The sequence below is a fragment of the Eptatretus burgeri genome, chromosome 12 (assembly GCF_056783735.1).
Source record: "Eptatretus burgeri isolate ZD-2024b chromosome 12, Ebu_testis_v1, whole genome shotgun sequence".
Taxonomy (NCBI): Eukaryota; Metazoa; Chordata; class Myxini; order Myxiniformes; family Myxinidae; genus Eptatretus; species Eptatretus burgeri.
Genome location: NC_140972.1, coordinates 88,771,773 through 88,790,788, shown reverse-complemented (window position 1 = coordinate 88,790,788; position 19,016 = coordinate 88,771,773). Strand labels below are relative to the sequence as shown.

The window sequence follows — 19,016 nt, the reverse complement described above, 5'->3', positions numbered from 1 at the left end:
TCTCCGGACAAGGTGGAGAGTTTGCTGTCAAACCTCGACTCAGATTCTGCAACCGGTCCAGACAGCATCATCCCACGTGTCCTAAAAACCTGCTCCTCTGCTCTTGCTCACCCTCTGTCTGTTCTATTCGCCCTCTCATTTGCTCAAGGTCATCTGCAATCTGCTTGGAAATCAGCAATCATCACTGCTCTACATAAAACGGTGCAAAAACAGATCCCTGCAACTCCAGACCAATCAGCCTTCTCCCAATCATCAGCAAGGTTATGGAATCCATCATCGCTTCAGACATTAAATCCTTCCTCTTCTCCAATGGCTTGATTTCCGATCATCAATTTGGTTTCAGACCAGGTCACTCTACCCTGGATATGCTACTTCTGCTCTCCCAACAATGGATGGAGGTCCTCAATGCCGGACATGAAATCAGAGCCATATCCCAAGACATATCGCGTGCTTTTGACACAGTCTGGCACCCTGTCCTGCTCACCAAACTCTCTTCCTATGGTATTCAAGGCCATCTCTACTCATGGCTCACAGACTTCCTCTCCTGTCACCGTCAACATGTGGCCCTAAATGGAGTTCTTTCATCCCCCCTTCCTGTCCAGGCTGGAGTTCCTCAAGGTCACGTTCTGAGCCCTGTTCTTTTCTGGTTTTCATCAATGATCTCTCCGACTTTCTGGAAAATCCTCTTTATCTCTTTGCTGATTACTCCACCCTCTGCTGTACCATCTGTCATCCCTCAGACCGGCAAGCAGCAGCTTCTTCGCTCACTGCAGATCGAGATAAAATCACAAGCCAGTCCAACACGTGAAACATGTCTTTCAACCCTTACAAATCTGACACTCCATGTCTCTCCGAAAGGACCATCTGGACTTTTTGGACCAGATCTGGACCATCATCTGGACCATCACCAAAAAGGACTTTTTCGATTTAAGACGGGCGCCCCCCCCCCCCGGGGCCGCCATATTGGTGAAATCCAATTATGGCCGCCATCCGGGTTAGAGGTCAATCGTATTTTAAAAAACCAAAAGGGCTAGAATCATGAATAATACCACTTTTTAGGGGTTTTTGGGGTCAGGGAATCAGATTCTGATTTTATTTCAACGATTTGAGATCAAGGTCAACATAAAGGTCATTTTGGGGTCAAACCCGACATTTTTGGGGCGTCATTTCAAAAATGGCCTGCCTATGGCCTCTATGGGCTACCTGGGTTATCAATCAAAAGAACCCGTTAATCATTTAGAAAATAAGACTTGAATGTTTTTAATTTTTTAATGATTTTAATTTTGACCCATAATATCATAATCTTTTTGTTTCATTTTTAAGATAATACCAAGTCTGTGAGCGTCGACGTGTCCAGCAGCGGTGGTGGTGCATGATGCCATTCGGAGCTGTGACGTCTACCCTATCTCACGAGATTATCCTTTCCCTATTCTTGCGTGTTCAGGAGTAGATCCGGAACCTGCGACTCAGCCTGCGATCGTGTCGCCATGATGACGAGACGAAAGTTCATCGCGACGACGAGCCTACATAATATGAGTGTCGAACTATGTCCTCTACCGAAATTATGAATTGAGGGACTCTGTTGTCTTTGTCAATCGGACAAAACTGGAGAAGCCTCGCAAACTCCTAAGGAGGGACTTGTATCACTTGAGATCTCAAAGACTTCAATGTTATCAATGCCAATAATCGTCCTTCTGGTATCAATGTCATGATTAGTCAGTTGAATGATGGCTCAGGTATTGCAGCAACTCTTAAATCGCATAAGGCTATGTATCACAAAACTTTCAGGAGTTATTGTAGTAGTTCTTGTGTCAAACGGGCGAGAGAGAAGCTGGACAAAAAAGCCGGCTGTCAGAATAGTCCCAAAAAAAAATCAGGTCATCTGGGGAATTTCAGCTTTCAGCCAATGTCAAGTGTTGTGTAATCTGTGAGGGGGAGGACCAGACCAACCTCCACAAGGTAGTAACCGATATCGTAGATGCCAATCTAAAGAGTTGGGCGAAGACGAATAAAAACTTTCATTTACTTGGCAGACTGATAGCGTCTGATGCACATGCGGCTGATGCCTATTATCACCATCAGTGTTATGTACGTTTGCGAGACTCCGTTCGCACTGCGGAGCGACTAGAATCAGTGGGTCCCGCACCTCTGCCCTTCGATCCCATCATCTGCGCTCAAATTGTAGCCCTGATCGAACATTTGGATACCACCGTATTTAAGCTCTCAGAGCAACGCGAGATGTATCAAAAGCTTATGAGTGATCAAGGTCACCCATGCCGAGACAAAAAAAAGAGCCACACTCAACTCGATACAAGGATCACCTTCTCGACCTCCTACCTGAATGGGCTAAGTTTTCCAAGGGGAATGAAGGCAGGAAGGATATTTACATATCTCACAAACTGAAGGTGGTTGATGAGCTGGCCAAGACATATAGGTCTCAGATTGGTCGGGGATGCACATACGTTCAGGCGGGCTGCGGTGACGATGCACAAGTTTTGTCTACAGAGTCAGGAGCCTTTTGACTGCTCCTTCTCCCTTAACTGCCTCACGGCTCCAGTCAACGAGGAGATGAGGAGTTTCTTCAACGTAGTTCTCCGGGGCCCGTCAGCTCTTCGTGGACGTGAGAAGATCGGTGGTGACGCCAATCTGGATGCACGGGAGAAGATCGCATGCAACATCTCACAACTGCTCATCTACAATACTAGTAAGGGTACGCACCTTGCAGTCAAGACGTCTGAAGTATGACACAACAAGGAGCGAGAAACCCCCTTCCCCCTGTATCGTGGCCTCAAGCTGCATGGACACGCATGGGACAAAAAACAGATTGGGATTGACCAAGAACAGCGTATCTCGGTATCGTACAATCGCATCATGGAAGTGAAGCGAGATGTTGCGCGTGCGGTGTGTGCTCGCCATGCTCAGGATGGGGTGGTGGCACCCACCAACAGCCGTCTCAAGGTCTTCACCACCCACGATGTGGATAATATAGATGGTAAAGCTCAGGGCAACTTATCACTGGACGAGCTCAACAGATATGTCCAGAGTGTACATAGCGGCGTTTTGTCAGCAGATGTTATTCCTAAAGTATTTTACTAAAAATTGTTCCTGAATAAATGGGTGACCATGACCTGAAATCATCAAAATGAGATCAGAATCAGATTCCCTGACCCCGAAAAAGTGGCATTATTCATGATTCTAGCCCTTTTGATGTTTTAACTACGATTGACCTCTCACCTAGATGGTGGGCATAATTGGATTTCGCCAATATGGCGGCCCCGCGGGGCACCAGTCTCAAATCGAAAAAGTATGGTATGGGCAACATATGGGCCAAATTTGGTGCTTTTGGAAGAATGTGAACCTAAAAATCCCCAACATCCTTGACTAGAGCGCATAAAATCCTCCGCCAGGAATCTCCAGAACCTCTGGAAGAGGATAAAGATGAAGGCACTGGTTCGGGAGAGGAAACTGGTTCGGGAAGCTGCGATTGGTGAACTGGGCAAAGAGATTGTTGCAATGTTGACAATCATAGCTGGAGACTTGGATCAAGTACATAATGACATGGAGGATGATGCTCCGTAAAGCAGTTGATAGTCTGAATCAAGCTGACGGGATTAGTCTGATTCCATCGTCCAGCACAGCCGATTCTCACTTAACCCTTTGAACCCTAGCGGCCGGTTTACCCGCCACTATTCAAACTTCCACATACCCGAGAAGCCGGATTTTACTCCAGGGAGTCCAGGGTGGGAGAGCCGAAAGTCCAAGGAGCTCACGTTCAAAAGGTTAAGGTAATTATGTAGTTTTCTTTTTATGAACAATGTAAATATTAGGAAAATACAATAATGACTTTATAAATCCATGCACATTCTTTCAAAGCAATTGAAATATTGATATTTGTATTAAAAAATACATCAACTTCTTTTTCTATTAGTGCCATTGAGGAGGAAGATTGTAGATTGCATTGATGAGGAAGATACAAATTTGATATCGTCATACCTCCCCTCGAAGATTCTCGATGCATGTCGAAGAACTGCCCGCGCCTCTTGAGCTAAATCAAGCACTCCTAACACATCCCTATTCACCGTCCCACTTCCATGTAAACTACCAATTATAAGCCCTGCAATGCTTGCTTCAAAGGCCTTCAACATCCCTCGCCAACATGTAAAAGTTAATTCAAACGCATGTCACTCTATTTTGATCCGCGTTAGTTAATCACTCTTCAGCGATTGGCGACTAACTTTGAACGGATGATCATCTCACGATTTGCGATTCGACGCATGTCTAACTCTTAAATGCCTTCCGTAAATTTGGCCCAATATGTAACTTTGATAATAATGTAACTACCTTTGATGACTAATGCAAAACAATTGTACAACACGCTGTCATGCTGCGTTGTTCGTACAGATAGAGGAAGTAGACGAACATGTCAGAGCTTTTTCTTCTTCTCGTATTGAATAGTAAGATGTAAGGGTGGGTGGGTGGGGGAGAGTTTTAACTGCTGACATGGCTCTGATCATGCTGGTAGATCAAAATTGTCAGTATTTTGGGGGGGGGAATAGGGAGGGGTAAAGTGTGTAAAAAGTTGTATTCCATCTTGGGAGTATAAATTTCAAATAGTAGGGAAAGAGGAAAGTGCTCAAACCACTATAATAAGGTACAAGAGCCATCGGTACCAAAATATTACTTATCCACACCACACCGAACATGACTGGTCTTCATCTCTGCTTTGCCTGATGTTGGCTTAGCAGTTAGGGTGGCTGACTTGGGATCCTAGGGTCCTGAGCTTGAACCCCGTTGGCCACTAAATTAATACCGGGGGAGGGGGGGGGAGGTGCTTGACTCAGCCTGTCATCCTTCCGAGGTCAGCAAAATGAGTACCAGTGTATTGGTAATAAGGACACTGCATGCGGCATAGCCACGTCCCGAACCAATGAGGCAACCAGCAGCCATAATGCTGCACTCGAAAGAAAGTCTCTGCTTCAGCATTCCAAAAGTAATTTCCCCCCCCCCCCCCCCCGATTCATACAGTTAAACTTCATGGTGGACCAAAAACAAAATGGGATTGAGGGGGTAAATAGAAAGATGACATTTAAAAAACAAAACATGTAGGGGAGAGGAAAAGACCGATCCTGTTCTCGTACCCACCAGCACATCTAATCACAAATATCCAACAGTTGAGCATTGCAGTAGCAGGAGAATTGGTAACAATGTACAAACAGAAAAGTAGATCAACACATGAGATTTTTCTTCTCTCTTTTCATGAAAGGTGGTAGGGGAAGGGTGGGTCATGGTTTCAACTGCAGACATGGCTGATCACGCAGATTGATCAAATCCTAGCGAATGGACTAAGCTTCAACTCTTGGGAATGAATCCGGACTAGAAAATAGAGCACTTGCCCACTCTTCCAAGTTCTAAATAACATCTTGGATCTCTGTTCCTTTATACTTTTTCACATTTCTCTTTATTCATTCAAATTCTTGCTTTTTATATTTGTTCATTTTCCTTTTTTAACCTTAATTTCTCTCATTTTTACCCCTATTCTCTAATTTCTCGAGTCTACCCTTATTATCAGTATTTCCGTCGATATGTTTGTCTGTATGTATGTCTGTTCGGTCCAGTGCTCCGTTAATCCAATGGCGATTTCGATGAAACTTGGGTGGTAGGTTCATACCATGACCTAGTTGTGTGCAAATGAGAACCGTTGCAATGGACCCATCCGTTGCCAAGCAACGGACCTTTGAAATTTTTGAAAAAATCCTAAAAAATTTATTTTTTCGAAAATCAAAAATCGGGCCACGAGCGACTGTGGGCAGTACATTCACCCATATTGTCAAAAATTTCCAGCCAGATCCTATGAAAACTGTCGGAGAAGATAGACTTTGAATGAACCCTGGTCGAAAACAATAAAAAAACGAAGTTCGTTATATCTCAGAGACTATGAGTCAGATATACATGAAACTGGTATGGTAGGTTCATGGTATGTCCTAGTTATGTGTGAGAAAGAACCGTTGCTATGGATGCTTTTGTTGACTAGTAACGGCTGAAAAACGACGAAATTCGACTTGATCGACTACCCAGGTCCGCCTACCAGCTTGTCTATCTATTGGTCTATATAGAAGTGAATTCTTACAAAAAAAATTCTGAAAGGCTCACTTGGCTGCACCTGGATGGGTGGTAGAGAGTAGAGTAGAGAGAGGTAGAGAGAGAAGTAGCAGAGGTAGAGAGAGAAGTAGTAGTAGAGAGGTAGAGTTTGAAGGTAGAGAGAGAAGTCGCAGCTGAAACCCGAATCCTATCCAGGTTCCTTCTGATGCAGCTTGTCATTTTTGAATAATTGATCACATGAAAGACCAAATATGGCATTGGAGTCATCATCCTCTCCATGCCAGAAGTGACACAATTTGAACAATGTTTCACGTACTTTGAAATCCATGGATATGACCTCTCAAAGGTATTACTACACATCAATCGTAGGTCCTTCAACTCCAACTGATGCCGAAATCAGTCGAGTTATTTGTGCAATGGGGTCTCGCTTCATCTGTCCAACAACAGACAGGAAAAAAAATTTAAAAAAACGATCCAAGCAAGAGAGACTTTCAGGAAATCATTTAAGTAAAAAAAAAAAAAATTCTCAAATTTAAGTAAATTTTTTTTCCTGATATGCAACAACCAACACAAAGCACTTTAATCAAGTGGTGTTCATCAGTTCTGTTTTGCACAGTGCTCATACTTCAGTTTGGGGTGGAGAAAGGTAGTGGGGAGGGAATAATCTCTCTGGGCAAAACAAAAGTAAGAAAAATGTCTCAACATGTGCATCACATCAAGCCATGAGATCAAGGGCTTAAGCAACCACAGTGTGAATCTCATTCTGACACCACGCAGCCCCTTATTCCCCAACAAGTACAACCTCAAGCCCTTTTTTCTTTTTAACCAAAACGTCAACGATCATGTGTCGGTGAAACTTGGGTCCACAGGGCACAGCTGGTCCAGGTAAACAAATTGGTCTCCGAGCCTCCGTGCCATTTCCTCTGAGGATTAGAATTTGATTGTAAAAGGATTCATGAGAAACAACCATCCTTTGACAAGTGCTGTTTCAATGAAACTGATGAGGGAGATAAATGTGGCATCAGGGCAAGACGGAGAATGATTGACAGCAAGATGGAAGAGAAAGTTAAGTACTAAAGGAAGCAACTCAATCACATTTCTTCTTCCAAGGAATAACCCTTGGACCTTGGCCTTAGCTATGTGTGGGAGTTTGGTGACCTTGGGGTTCTTGCAGGAAAAAAAATGGTATCACAGTGGCAATCAGAACTATCTTAAAATGAGCTGTTCATGTCCCAGAGATCTCCAGAAATAGAGTTTGAAAGTTCCCGTAAAGTCCAAGTGGTAAGTGCAAGGTGGCGTCTTAATGCTGCCAACTCCCAAGCCTTCGGAGTCTCGCTGAACTGTGACAGCAGTTGTAGTAAGTAGGACAAGGTGAACTCCCCTTGGCCAAACACCAGATGACGTGAGGGTGAGAGCAAGGGAGATGCAAAAGGAGACAACAGGCCTTTTTCAACCTGGAGGAAGAGAGATGCATCAGCAGCAGAGGACCAGTTAGTTCAAATGGCAAGGCACATCTTCCGAGTTTTACCAAAGACAGGCCTGAAATGGCAGCGAAATGTGTCCTTGTGTCAAATCCAAATGAAAAGAAGCTTCCATGTCAAAGTTATGCAGCTCTGACGTAAGGAAACAAGATAGAACATTTAACATTGCAGAGCCTCGCCAGGGTATATAGATTACAGTAGATCTGAAAATGATCAATAAAGTAGATGTGCACACGCCACCCCTTCGGGAATGGGTGAAACGATAAAGCTTTCACATTAAAAATAATAATCATAATAACTCCTCAAATATTAAACCACCATCATTGTTCTAATTCTTCCCCCAATTTTATTTCCTTGTAAAGCAAAATGAAATGCTTTGTGGGTTACGGAGTTCTTATTTATTTATTTATTTTTAATGAAAAATGATATGATGAACGATAAGATGTGCCAGACTTGCCAATTAGCCAATTCAGATTTTTATTGCCTCAAAGCTGGTTATTATTTATCATTGAACAAGAGGTTTCCCACTGCTCCACGAACGCAATCGTCCGGGCTCTTTAGGGTTAATAAGATAGAGATACAAAACATAAAAAAACTAGAGGGGGAGCACTCGGTAGAGTGCAAAACCTCCGCCGCCAATACTGCGAGGTCACTCAAGTGAACCTGATATCCGATTCATTCAATTTGATGTCAACAGTGCTCACAGAGTTATAGTTTGCAACTTTCCCTTTTACTTTTAACTTTTACATACTCAATTCATTCGTCATAACTAGATTCCTTGAGACAGAAATTGATTTTACATGGGTATATCCACCTGAAGTTCCAAAATCAGCTGCAATTATAATTTTGGCATGTTTTTTGTTGGAAATCACTTATAACATGTAGAAATGCAAAAAAAAAAAAAAAAAAAATGTTGAAAAAAAGTTGCAAATTTTTTTTTTTCTCTAACAATTTTTTTTTTGGGGGGGGGGGGCGGGGGGGGGTTGGAAATCACTTAAAACATGTATAAATGAAAAAAAAATAAAACAAATATTTTTTCAAAATGGCCGCCATAACAGCCATATTGGATTTTGGACCAAGTCCAAAATCTAATGGCTTGATCCTTGGACCATACCTAATCCCCCCACCAAGTTTCGGCGAAATCCGTCGAGGAGTTTTTCCGTAATACTGTTCACAAACAAACAAACAAACAGACAGAAAGGGGTGAAAACAGTAACCTCCGATGGCGGAGGTTAATTGGAGAAATAATTGCAACAATTTTGTCTCCATAAACCACAGGAAGCAACACTTTCAATGCTGGACCAGTAGAGTGTTTGAATCACCGATAAGAAAAAACAAAAACTGGTGAAAAGTATAGACGTAAGAAATTGTGTCTCGTACTCAACACCATTCATCAATTCGGCTTTTTGAACACAGAAAGGAAGCAATGATGCAAAGTGGAGACAGAGAGAGAGAGAGAGACACAGTGACACAGGCCGAGACAGAGACACAGGCCGAGACAGAGACACAGGCCGAGACAGAGACACAGGCCGAGACAGAGAGACAGAGACACAGGCCGAGACAGAGAGACAGAGACACAGGCCGAGACAGAGAGACAGAGACACAGGCCGAGACAGAGACACAGGCCGAGACAGAGAGACAGAGACACAGGCCGAGACAGAGAGACAGAGACACAGGCCGAGACAGAGAGACAGAGACACAGGCCGAGACAGAGACACAGAGACACAGGCCGAGACAGAGACACAGGCCGAGACAGAGAGACAGAGAGACAGAGAGACACAGAGACACAGAGACAGAGAGAGACCACACACACACACACACACACACACACACACACAGACACACACACACACACACACGCACACACACACACACACCCACACACACACACACACACACACACACAGACACACACACACACACAGACACACAGACACACACACACAGACACACACACACAGACACACACACACACAAAACTTTTCTCACTGTTTGTTACGAAAACATTTGTCGTGGCTGCAGTTTCATACCGCTACCACCTACAGTGGGGAGAACAAGTATTTGATACACTGTCGATTTTGCAGGTTTTCCCACTTACAAAGCACGTAGAGGTCTGTAGTTTTCATCATAGGTACACTTCAACTGTGAAAGACGGAATCTACAACAAAAATCCTGAAAATCACATTGTTTGATTTTTAAATAATTAATTTTCATTTTATTGCATGAAATAAGTATTTGATCACCTTCCAACCAGTAAGAATTCCAGCTCTCACAGATCTGTTAGTTTTGTCTTGAAGAAGCCCTCCCATTCTCCACTCATTACCTGCATTAACTGCACCAGTTTGAACTCGTTATCTGCATAAAAGACAGCTGTCCGCACTCAATCAATCAGACTCCAACCTCACCAAAATGGGCAAGACCAGAGAGCTGTCTCAGGACATCAGGGACAAAATTGTAGACTTGCACAAGGCTGGGCTGGGCTACAGGACAATAGGCAAGCAGCTTCGTGAGAAGGCAACAACTGTTGGCGCAATTATTAGAAAATGGAAGAAGTTCAAGATAACAGTCAATCTCCCTCGGTCTGGGGCTCCATGCAAGATCTCACCTCGTGGAGCCTCAATGATCATGAGAGGTGAGGCATCAGCCCAGAACTACGTGGCAGGACCTGGTCAATGACCTGAAGAGAGCTGGGACCACAGTATCAAAGAAAACCATAATTAACACACTACGCCATGATGGATTAAAATCCTGCAGCGCACGCAAGGTCCCTCTGCTCAAGCCAGTGCATGTCCAGGCCCGTCTGAAGTTTGCCAATGACCATCTGGATGATCCAGAGGAGGAATGGGAGAAGGTCATGTGGTCTGATGAGACCAAAATAGAGCTTTTTGGTTTAAACTCCACTCGCCGTGTTTGGAGGAAGAAGAAGGATGAGTACAACCCCAAGAACACCATCCCAACCGTGAAGCATGGTGGTGGAAACATCATTCTTTGGGGACGCTTTTCTGCAAAGGGGACAGGACGACTGCACCGTATTGAGGGAAGGATGGATGGGGCCATGTATCGTGAGATCTTGGCCAACAACCTCCTTCCCTCAACAAGAGCATTGAAGATGGGGCGTGGCTGGGTCTTCCAGCATTACAACGACCCGAAACACAGCCAGGGCAACTAAGGAGTGGCTCCGTAAGAAGCATCTTAAGGTCTTGGAGTGGCCGAGCCAGTCTCCAGACCTGAACCCAATGGAAAATTTTTGGAGGGAGCTGAAAGTCTGTGTTGCCCAGCGACAGCCCCGAAACCTGAAGGATCTGGAGAAGATCTGTATGGAAGAGTGGGCCAAAATCCCTGCTGCAGTCTGTGCAAACCTGGTTGAGAACTACAGGAAACATCTGATCTCTGTAATTGCAAACAAAGGTTTCTGTACCAAATATTAAATTTTGTTTTTCTGATGTATCAAATACTTATTTCATGCAATAAAATGCAAATTAATTATTTCAAAATCATACAATGTGATTTTCAGGATTTTAGTTTAAGATTCCGTCTTTCACAGTTGAAGTGTACCTATGATGAAAACTACAGACCTCTACGTGCTTTGTAAGTGGGAAAACCTGCAAAATCGGCATTGTATCAAATACTTGTTCTCCCCACTGTATTCTGCAATGGCCCAAATGATGCCAATCATCTTATGGGGTCAGCCAACTGAACATTTTGGTCCAAGTCTTTTATGAACCAACTTTCCAAGTCTGACAATCAGCTGAAGGTGGCTGAAATGATATGTTTTCTCAGGGTGCTGGCGATAACTTGCCTACTAGTCATGCAAGACAATGTGGGATGTTTAAGATTCAACAGCAACCGGTGCTGGCAGATGGGCCCTTCGGCTCGACGGCACACATATTGATGCAAAAGTCCAGGATAATGGTTTGCTGCTGGGTCAGGATTCAAACCCAGGCTCGACACCTCAAAGGCAAGTGCCCAGATCTCCAAGCTATCCGACCAACCTGTACCACTCGTTTATTTTAAAATGTTATTTTGGGGTCACTCATATTTGATAAATAAAATACCACCAATAACAAAGTAACAGAATATGTTTTTTAATAGTGATACATACATTAGATGTACTGGTGATTAAAGTAAAATAAAAAGATATGAGTGATGTGGATATTCAGTGACAAAGAAATAACTGCCAAGTTACCTGTAGCAGCCGGTTATTGTAGCTTCTTACAATTGCCTCGTTGTTGAAATCAGACTGCTGCCACTGTTGCTCCAGGGTCTCCACAGCACGGGTATAATCCCCCAGTGATGAGTGGACCCACTGCAGTGTGATGCCACTGGCCTGTCAAGCCAAACACATTGGCATAGTCTCTTCAAACCCCCCAGTGGATATCTTTAACTCTCACAATGAAAACATGGTAAAACCAAACAAATGACTCGATCAAAAAAAGGAAAGAAATGACAAAACAAAGGCAGGGATTGCAAAATATTTTGAACAGATATGAGGAAGGGTTGTGGGGGGGGGGATGAATTAAGAAGACCCTATTTGGCCCATTGTGCCTGTGCTACATCCACATAACCACCTATTAACATCGTCGAACGCAACCCATTTGACCATGGACGTTAACCCGAAGACAGACTTGGGAAACGCACTAAGGGATCTACATCTGCATAATCAGGATTGCAAACGCAACAGATGTCTTTGCTGTCATTTCAAGTGAAAAAGGATATGCTCTACTAAATAGATACCCCATGTTAACAGATCAGTGCTGCAAGTCCAGTGAGATCAAATTCCACCAGGTATCAGCTCTCAGGCAGGTACGTCTGACCAAGCAATCTTACTCTCCTACCAAGTAGATAACAGGTATCTTCGGCATTCAGGTGTGCACACGTATGCTTACTTTTCTTGCCAGTATACCAAAATATATTCTTGCCAAATTTCCAATATACCCAATCTCAATAAGCAAACCAAAACAAATCCTATTATTAAAATGTGTTTATGATTCTCTTTTTCCAGTCCCATAATATTTTCCTTTCCTGAACGTAAACCCCAAATAACATATCATAACTTGTAGATTAAAAAACATAAAAATAAATAAAAAACAATCGTGAGCTTCACCCGCAACTTTGCCGTGTACTGTGCCGCAGTCTGTACGTAGTCTCCGAGTGTAGACCCATACTCTCGTGCTTTCAAGGGCAAGGCCTTTGGCACAGTCAGGTGCAACGCGAGCAAGGCAGCTACCTCAGCCACAGCACACATAGTTGGCACAGCTCCTCGTGTCTCAGTCACGCCATTCAATGCCTCCCAGGTGTCTTGAGGACTGTGCAGCCGCCCGTACTGACGTTCACGCTCCTGTAATAGTGAGCAAACATTGCGCAATGGCACATCCACTCAGACAATGCACTTCCCTACTTATCTCAAATAAATAATTGGACTTTCCAGTTGACAAACAAACTTAATTTCAACCACCACCTTGTCATTTTTTTCTATAAAAGTGAGGCTCATGGAAGAACAAGGTTAAATTGGCAGAGGGGTAACAATTGGGTACAACAAGGAAGGGAATAAATGAACAAGAAAAAAAGGGGAGAGACAGAGACAGAGAGAGACAGAGAGAGGCAGAGAGGCAGAGCTGGAGATATAGAGTGAGTGAGTGAGTGAGTGAGTGAGTGAGTGAGTGAGTGAGTGAGTGAGTGAGAGTGAGAGAGAGAGAAAATAAATAAATAAATAAATAAATAAAAAGGAAAGAACAGCATCACCATCTTTTTTATTATTACCTATCTATAATTCCAGCAATCTCTGTGTGTGTCTGTGCTGTGTGTGCTGTGTGTGCGTGACCACTGTTTCTCGACAACCACAGGTCAGATCTAATTGAAACTTGCCAGGTATATTGCTGGTGACCTAAGTATGTGCCTTTTCAAGGTTTCATATTAATCAGACAAGTGGTTCCCAAGTTATGGCCAAGTTAGAGCGCGTTCCCCGTTACGGGTTACAACATACGGACTTCCAGATAGTGATGACTTACTGTATTCCAATAATTTCTCGATTTCTTATGCACATTTATAGATAAACACAATGCCCCAATCCAGTCGTCGTTTACGAGAGCGAAGGAACGGCCTGTGTAGTTGTTTGAAAGTGTTTTTTTGTTGGGTTTTTTTTTTGCACGTATGGCCACGCACATACGGCCATGCACGAGCGAAGGAACGACCTGTGTGGTTGTTGTTTCTGGAACGCGGTTTGAAAGTTTTTTTATTTTTTGCACATACGGGCACGCACTAGTTAATCCAAAGAAAAGCTCCCTGGCTTACCCCAAATTGAGAACAAATACTCATAAATTGATCGATCTCTCTATCTCTCTCTCTCTCTCTCGCACCCACCATACTCTTCACGGAGTGTCAGTGCCACCGAAGCAGCCTCCTGAGCAAGGGTTATACTGAGGGGATTGCCATTGCCTTCCCAGAAGTAGTTCGGGCAGGCATTTGGAATTTGTTCATGGTGCTGGCAATAGCTCGCCTACTCTTCGCGAAGGACACCATGGGATCTTTAACATCCAACAACTAATGCTGGCAGATGGGATGTCTGTTTAACCTCCATCCAAGGGACAGCACACACGTTGATGAATCACCCTGCCTGTTAAACACTGGGTTGGAAGTTCATAGCTGGGTCAGGATTCTAACCCAGGCTAGACAGCTCAGAGGCAAGTGTGCATGCCTCGAGGCCATCCTGCCAGCCCATAATATATGCCAACCAAAGCTTATACTTTAATGTGCAAAAATAAATGGGACCAAGCACATCTTACAATCACACAATTCATCAATAATGAAGACTCCCACTTTGGAGCTAATCTGGCTCACCTGCACATAGCCGAACCCAACAGATGGGATGCCAGCATACGCCAAGAAGGGATACAGGCTGCTCTGCATGGACACCTGCTTGTACCTACACATAATGGGTATCAGAGGTTAAACCCACCTGGAGGTTGCTGTCCACACAGTAACTTTCAAAACACATGGAGCTAAACTCTTGTGAGTTCATCCAAATATGGGTTTATATTGCAAGGCTGCAAGCACACGGAAAGGTTTATATACATACAGGGTACTCACAAAATAATATTTACAATTGTACAACAAAGTTATCGTGAAGAAAGCAAGAATGTATTGTGACAGTTTTGGAAATGTACCCAAGAGGAGAGCATAAGCATACGCACACGCAGCAGTCTCGAGAAAGTTATTTCATTAGTGTATGTGGTCGGTAGACCTTTTCCCCCCGAGCCAGGGGTTTGGGGGAGACACGCGTAGAGGTTAGTTTGTGTATCCCCAGCGTGATGTCTTGCCCCCCCCCCAACCCTAACCCCAAACCTCTCCCCCCCCCCGTTGCTAATTTCAATCTTTCGACTCAATCCACCAATAATCCGCTTCATCAAACCTCAATTCAATAACCCCTCTTTCATGCAGTCGGTCTTTTAATTCAACCCCGCAGGTTTATTCTTGTCCTTCAGTGCGTATCTTCTTCAGCACTCAAATCCACTCATTTTATTATTCACCATCTGTTCATTCGTCCTTCACCATGAGAGATGATTGGTCCTTTGTGCCGATCGGATTACCCTTCTCCATTCTTCATTCTCTGCACTTCCACATTCGTCATGCAGGACAACGCTTCTCAAGTACGAAATTAAGTACAACGCTTTTCCCAAATGCAGTAAAGTATAATGCATCTCACATATGCAATGCAGTACGCATTGTACAATGGAACGAATGCGCGCGAGGGAGCAGGCGCTCTCGTCGCTGCCTTGGGCATGTTAAAGGAGGGGTGCGGGTTCCTATGGCCGTCACCACAGAACGACCCAGGGGCTGTTGGTGGGGCACCAGGGACCACTGTTCAATGATACTCCAGATGGAACACGATGAGCGTTCGCATGGTGCATCGAGTGTCTCAGCCTATCTGTTCGAGATTGTCTGCAGGAGTGTGGGTCGCACTGGACCCAGCTGCACTGAGACAGGAGGCACAGGAATGAGTCGTGCGATGGCCGGAGGCGAGCGGCCCATGACCTAAGAGTGCGGTGTAGTTCCTGCGGTGTCACACAGTTCTATGCACACACGCTTCCAACACTCCATCGTCCATCTTTGCCATCCTCACCCCCCCCCCCCTCAATATTTTGCCACCCCACATGGTTGACTGAGGTAAGACAGGAATCGCCCTCACTCTGTTCTGCTTCTTTCTCCTCAGTTCTTCTCGTCTCTTCTTCCCGGATTGAAAGATGGCCATATGTCTTTTGTCGAAGTAAGTCTGTTTAAAGTGAATAGTACTGGGGGGTAAGTCTGTCCTGCCTTTTTGCTTGCTTATAAATACTCACTATAGTGATTGCCCTGCTTTTTAAATAAACCCTGGGTGTTTGTTCTTCCAAATCTGCCTCATTCATGTCATTTCCTTCATTATTCCAGCAAGATGTGTAAGTAATAAATAGATCACACACACACACACACACACACACACACACACACACACACACACACACACACACACACACACACACACACACACACACACACACACACACACACACACACACACACACACACACACACACAGCAGGTCTCTGTTCTGTTTCACCTCCTGAAACCCACCCATATGTGGCGATAACAGGCAACAGTATGTTTTTTTTATCTCCGGATGTTTATAAGCATTGCAGTGTTCCCAGCGATTCATAGCTATGATGAACAGGCATTCGATATGAGGATACGAGTGAGGAAAGTGAAAACAACTTTATCGTTCCAAAAAATCATTACCCACGAAACGCCTTAAGACCCCCTGCTCCAAATCAAAGTAAGGTTGAGCAGACCAAAAAAAACATGGTGGCTTCAGACCCTAGCAAGGTTACCCAGGAAATGCCTCAAGACCCTAGACAGCGAGGTGGCCAAGGATCATGTGATTAAGGATATAATTAAATAAGGCCATTAATTATCTTCAAAAGGAGTGTTTTAATTAACCCAAACACCCAATTTTCACTCTTGCACTTCCTTTGAGTTTTCTTAGAGTACATGCAAAGTTTCAGGCTGCTCGGTTTTATGGTTTTGGAGTGCGCGCATGCACACACACACACACACACACACACACACACACACACACACACACACACACACACACACACACACACACACACACACACACACACACACACACACACACACACACACACACACACACACACACACACACACAACCAACTTTACCTACTACCTACTTCCCCATCTCAATTTATCCCATACCATGCAGTTTCCACAGGCCTACGCATCTTGCTGGAAAGCAGAGTCTGAAAGGCTCCTAAAGGAGTACAACAGAACTGGGAACCCAAACGTTACGCAGGCACCAATTGAGGCTCTGGACAAAGAACATCTGAAGTGCTGGAAGGAGATGGTGGAGTCAACAGACCACTCACAGCCAGAGGCAGCATTGGTCATTTGGGGGTCCCATGAAAAACGCAATAGTGGCCCAGTTGTGCCCCGTGAGACCTATCAATCTGTCCGACGTCAATATATTCGGTTGTTACTTATGCTCTCTCAACCAACTAAATTTGCTAAGGGGACGACTACGGGTCATATGGCAAAGGTTGGCGGGATTTCATTTGCCTTTCTTGCTACAAGTTCCAAAGGTGGGGCGACACAAATTATTTTCATAAATGTGTACTGTGTAGCGCCGCTCCCCGTCATGGTGGTGGGAGCGGGCAGCACAAGTGACACTTCAGAACCCTCAATTGTATCACGAGTAAGAGGACTCTGTTATTTTCATACGCACTTAGTCTACGTTTTAGCCTCGATTACAAAAAAATCTGGAGGAATTCCCACATTTCAGTGCCTTTTCCACATTGGAAAAGTGTGTATATTGTTATGAATTCTCACCCGCCGGCGTGCGAACAGCCGCCTTTAGCCAAATCTCGGCCGTACGCCCACCGGACGGACAATTCAGTCGCGACTTTCCGGAACAACGCCGAAAACCAGTCACGGGTGTGCTCCAAGCACACCACAACCTTGTCCGCACTCTACCCACGCTACAGGGTACGATCGCCAAATAATCGATTTACCTAATTATTCGCGCGGGTAGATTACCGAGAGATTGTACCTCAGCGAGGCCTGCTTGTACACGAGCCGCTTAAGCAGCTCGCTCCGTTTTTGGATAACCGAGCGGGGTATTATCGCAAGGCCTCGCTGGACCCGATTCTATTATCGGCTATTAAAAAGCCCGCTATTATTCCGAAATGCAATACGGCAGTTCAATGGAGGGAAAATGATACGAACAGGTCAACATTCAAACAAGCACATTTATTCACACACGTATGCAGTCAGGTATTCATGCAGGCACGTATACAAGCATGCACATATGCAATTATACAGCCAACAAAACAACGCAAAGGAACTACTACTGTTTATTTATTATGTACAGTGACTTATCACAGTTCTACTTAACGGACTCGGCGCCACAACTTTCATACAAAGAAAAGCAAGGAAAAACCCCCTCAAAGACAAGGGGGTAGACTGGACCTCTCGGGGTCTTTATGACATGGAGCTTTGAGGACCGAAGGAGCTCCAAGAGGCCGCGCAGGTTACCTTCCTCGCTGGGGCGTCCCGCGACGTTCCGTCCCCACGGCAGCTAGCGTAACCGCGGCTCGGCCGCGGCCTGGTGATTCGGGCCCTGGCCGGCAACGCCTGAGAGGAACGAACGGGTCTTTGCTCTTTCTGAGTTGATGCTTTCTTTAAGAACCCATCCATCCCTCAGCGATGCTCGGACTGTTCCGAAGCCCGATCACCTCAGACTGTTCGGTGCTGGTTGGCGAGCTCTCTCCGGCTCGCACACGAACACGCAGCTCCGCGCGGCACAGCAGGCTTGGCCATGCTCTCAGTTGGTGTCTCCTCCAATCTCATCAGCTTCTCCACCGACTGCAGACTTCAGGCTCCAGGCGCTCCGAACCCCGACAGACACTCCAGACTCACTCCAGACTGGCGCTCCGCTCGCCATTTTATAGGGCCCGAGAGACGAGATCTGATTTCTGCACTCTCAACTCTGACCCCCACTGGCTGTGCCCCTCTCGCTCTCTTGATCCGAATTCCGAGGCGAAGCTTGCACAGAGCGGATGTGCGCGAGATCACCGACGTGCGCGGCGAGCAAACCCCCGCGTGTGCCTGCAGCGCCGCCGTTCAATGCTGACTCGCCGTGGCTGGCACAAAGATGGCGTCGCTTCGGAAATGAAGGTGAGGCGACGTTGTTCGTGTTGATTTATCGGGGGAGATGTGGTTTAGGAGATGTGGTTTAGGAGATGGTGAGGAGATGTCGTTGTTATGAAGGCGGTTGTGGAGAGGGTGGTGGGTGGTTGGTGTGGTGAAGAAGGTGGTTGGTGTGGTGGAGAGGGTGGTTGGTGGTTGGCATTGCGGAGAGGGTGGTTGGTGGTTGGCGTTGTGGAG

The 19,016-nt window shown here is 45.1% G+C and overlaps 1 protein-coding gene across 4 annotated transcripts in view; it reads right to left on the bottom strand.

Moving 5' to 3' along the window:
• Positions 1-6,585: 6,585 nt before the first annotated feature.
• TFR2 (transferrin receptor 2) overlaps positions 6,586-19,016 on the bottom strand; it is a 59,556-nt gene continuing 47,125 nt past the window's right edge. For all 4 annotated transcript variants that reach the window (XM_085848788.1, XM_085848789.1, XM_085848787.1 and 1 more), the window contains exons 16-19: positions 14,418-14,502; positions 12,685-12,918; positions 11,767-11,907; positions 6,586-7,553 (exon numbers count right to left, since the gene is read on the bottom strand). In XM_085848788.1, the coding sequence (XP_085704914.1) occupies positions 7,311-7,553; positions 11,767-11,907; positions 12,685-12,918; positions 14,418-14,502 (703 nt within the window). In that variant the 3' untranslated portion in view covers positions 6,586-7,310. The remainder of the gene's footprint in view (positions 7,554-11,766; positions 11,908-12,684; positions 12,919-14,417; positions 14,503-19,016) is intronic.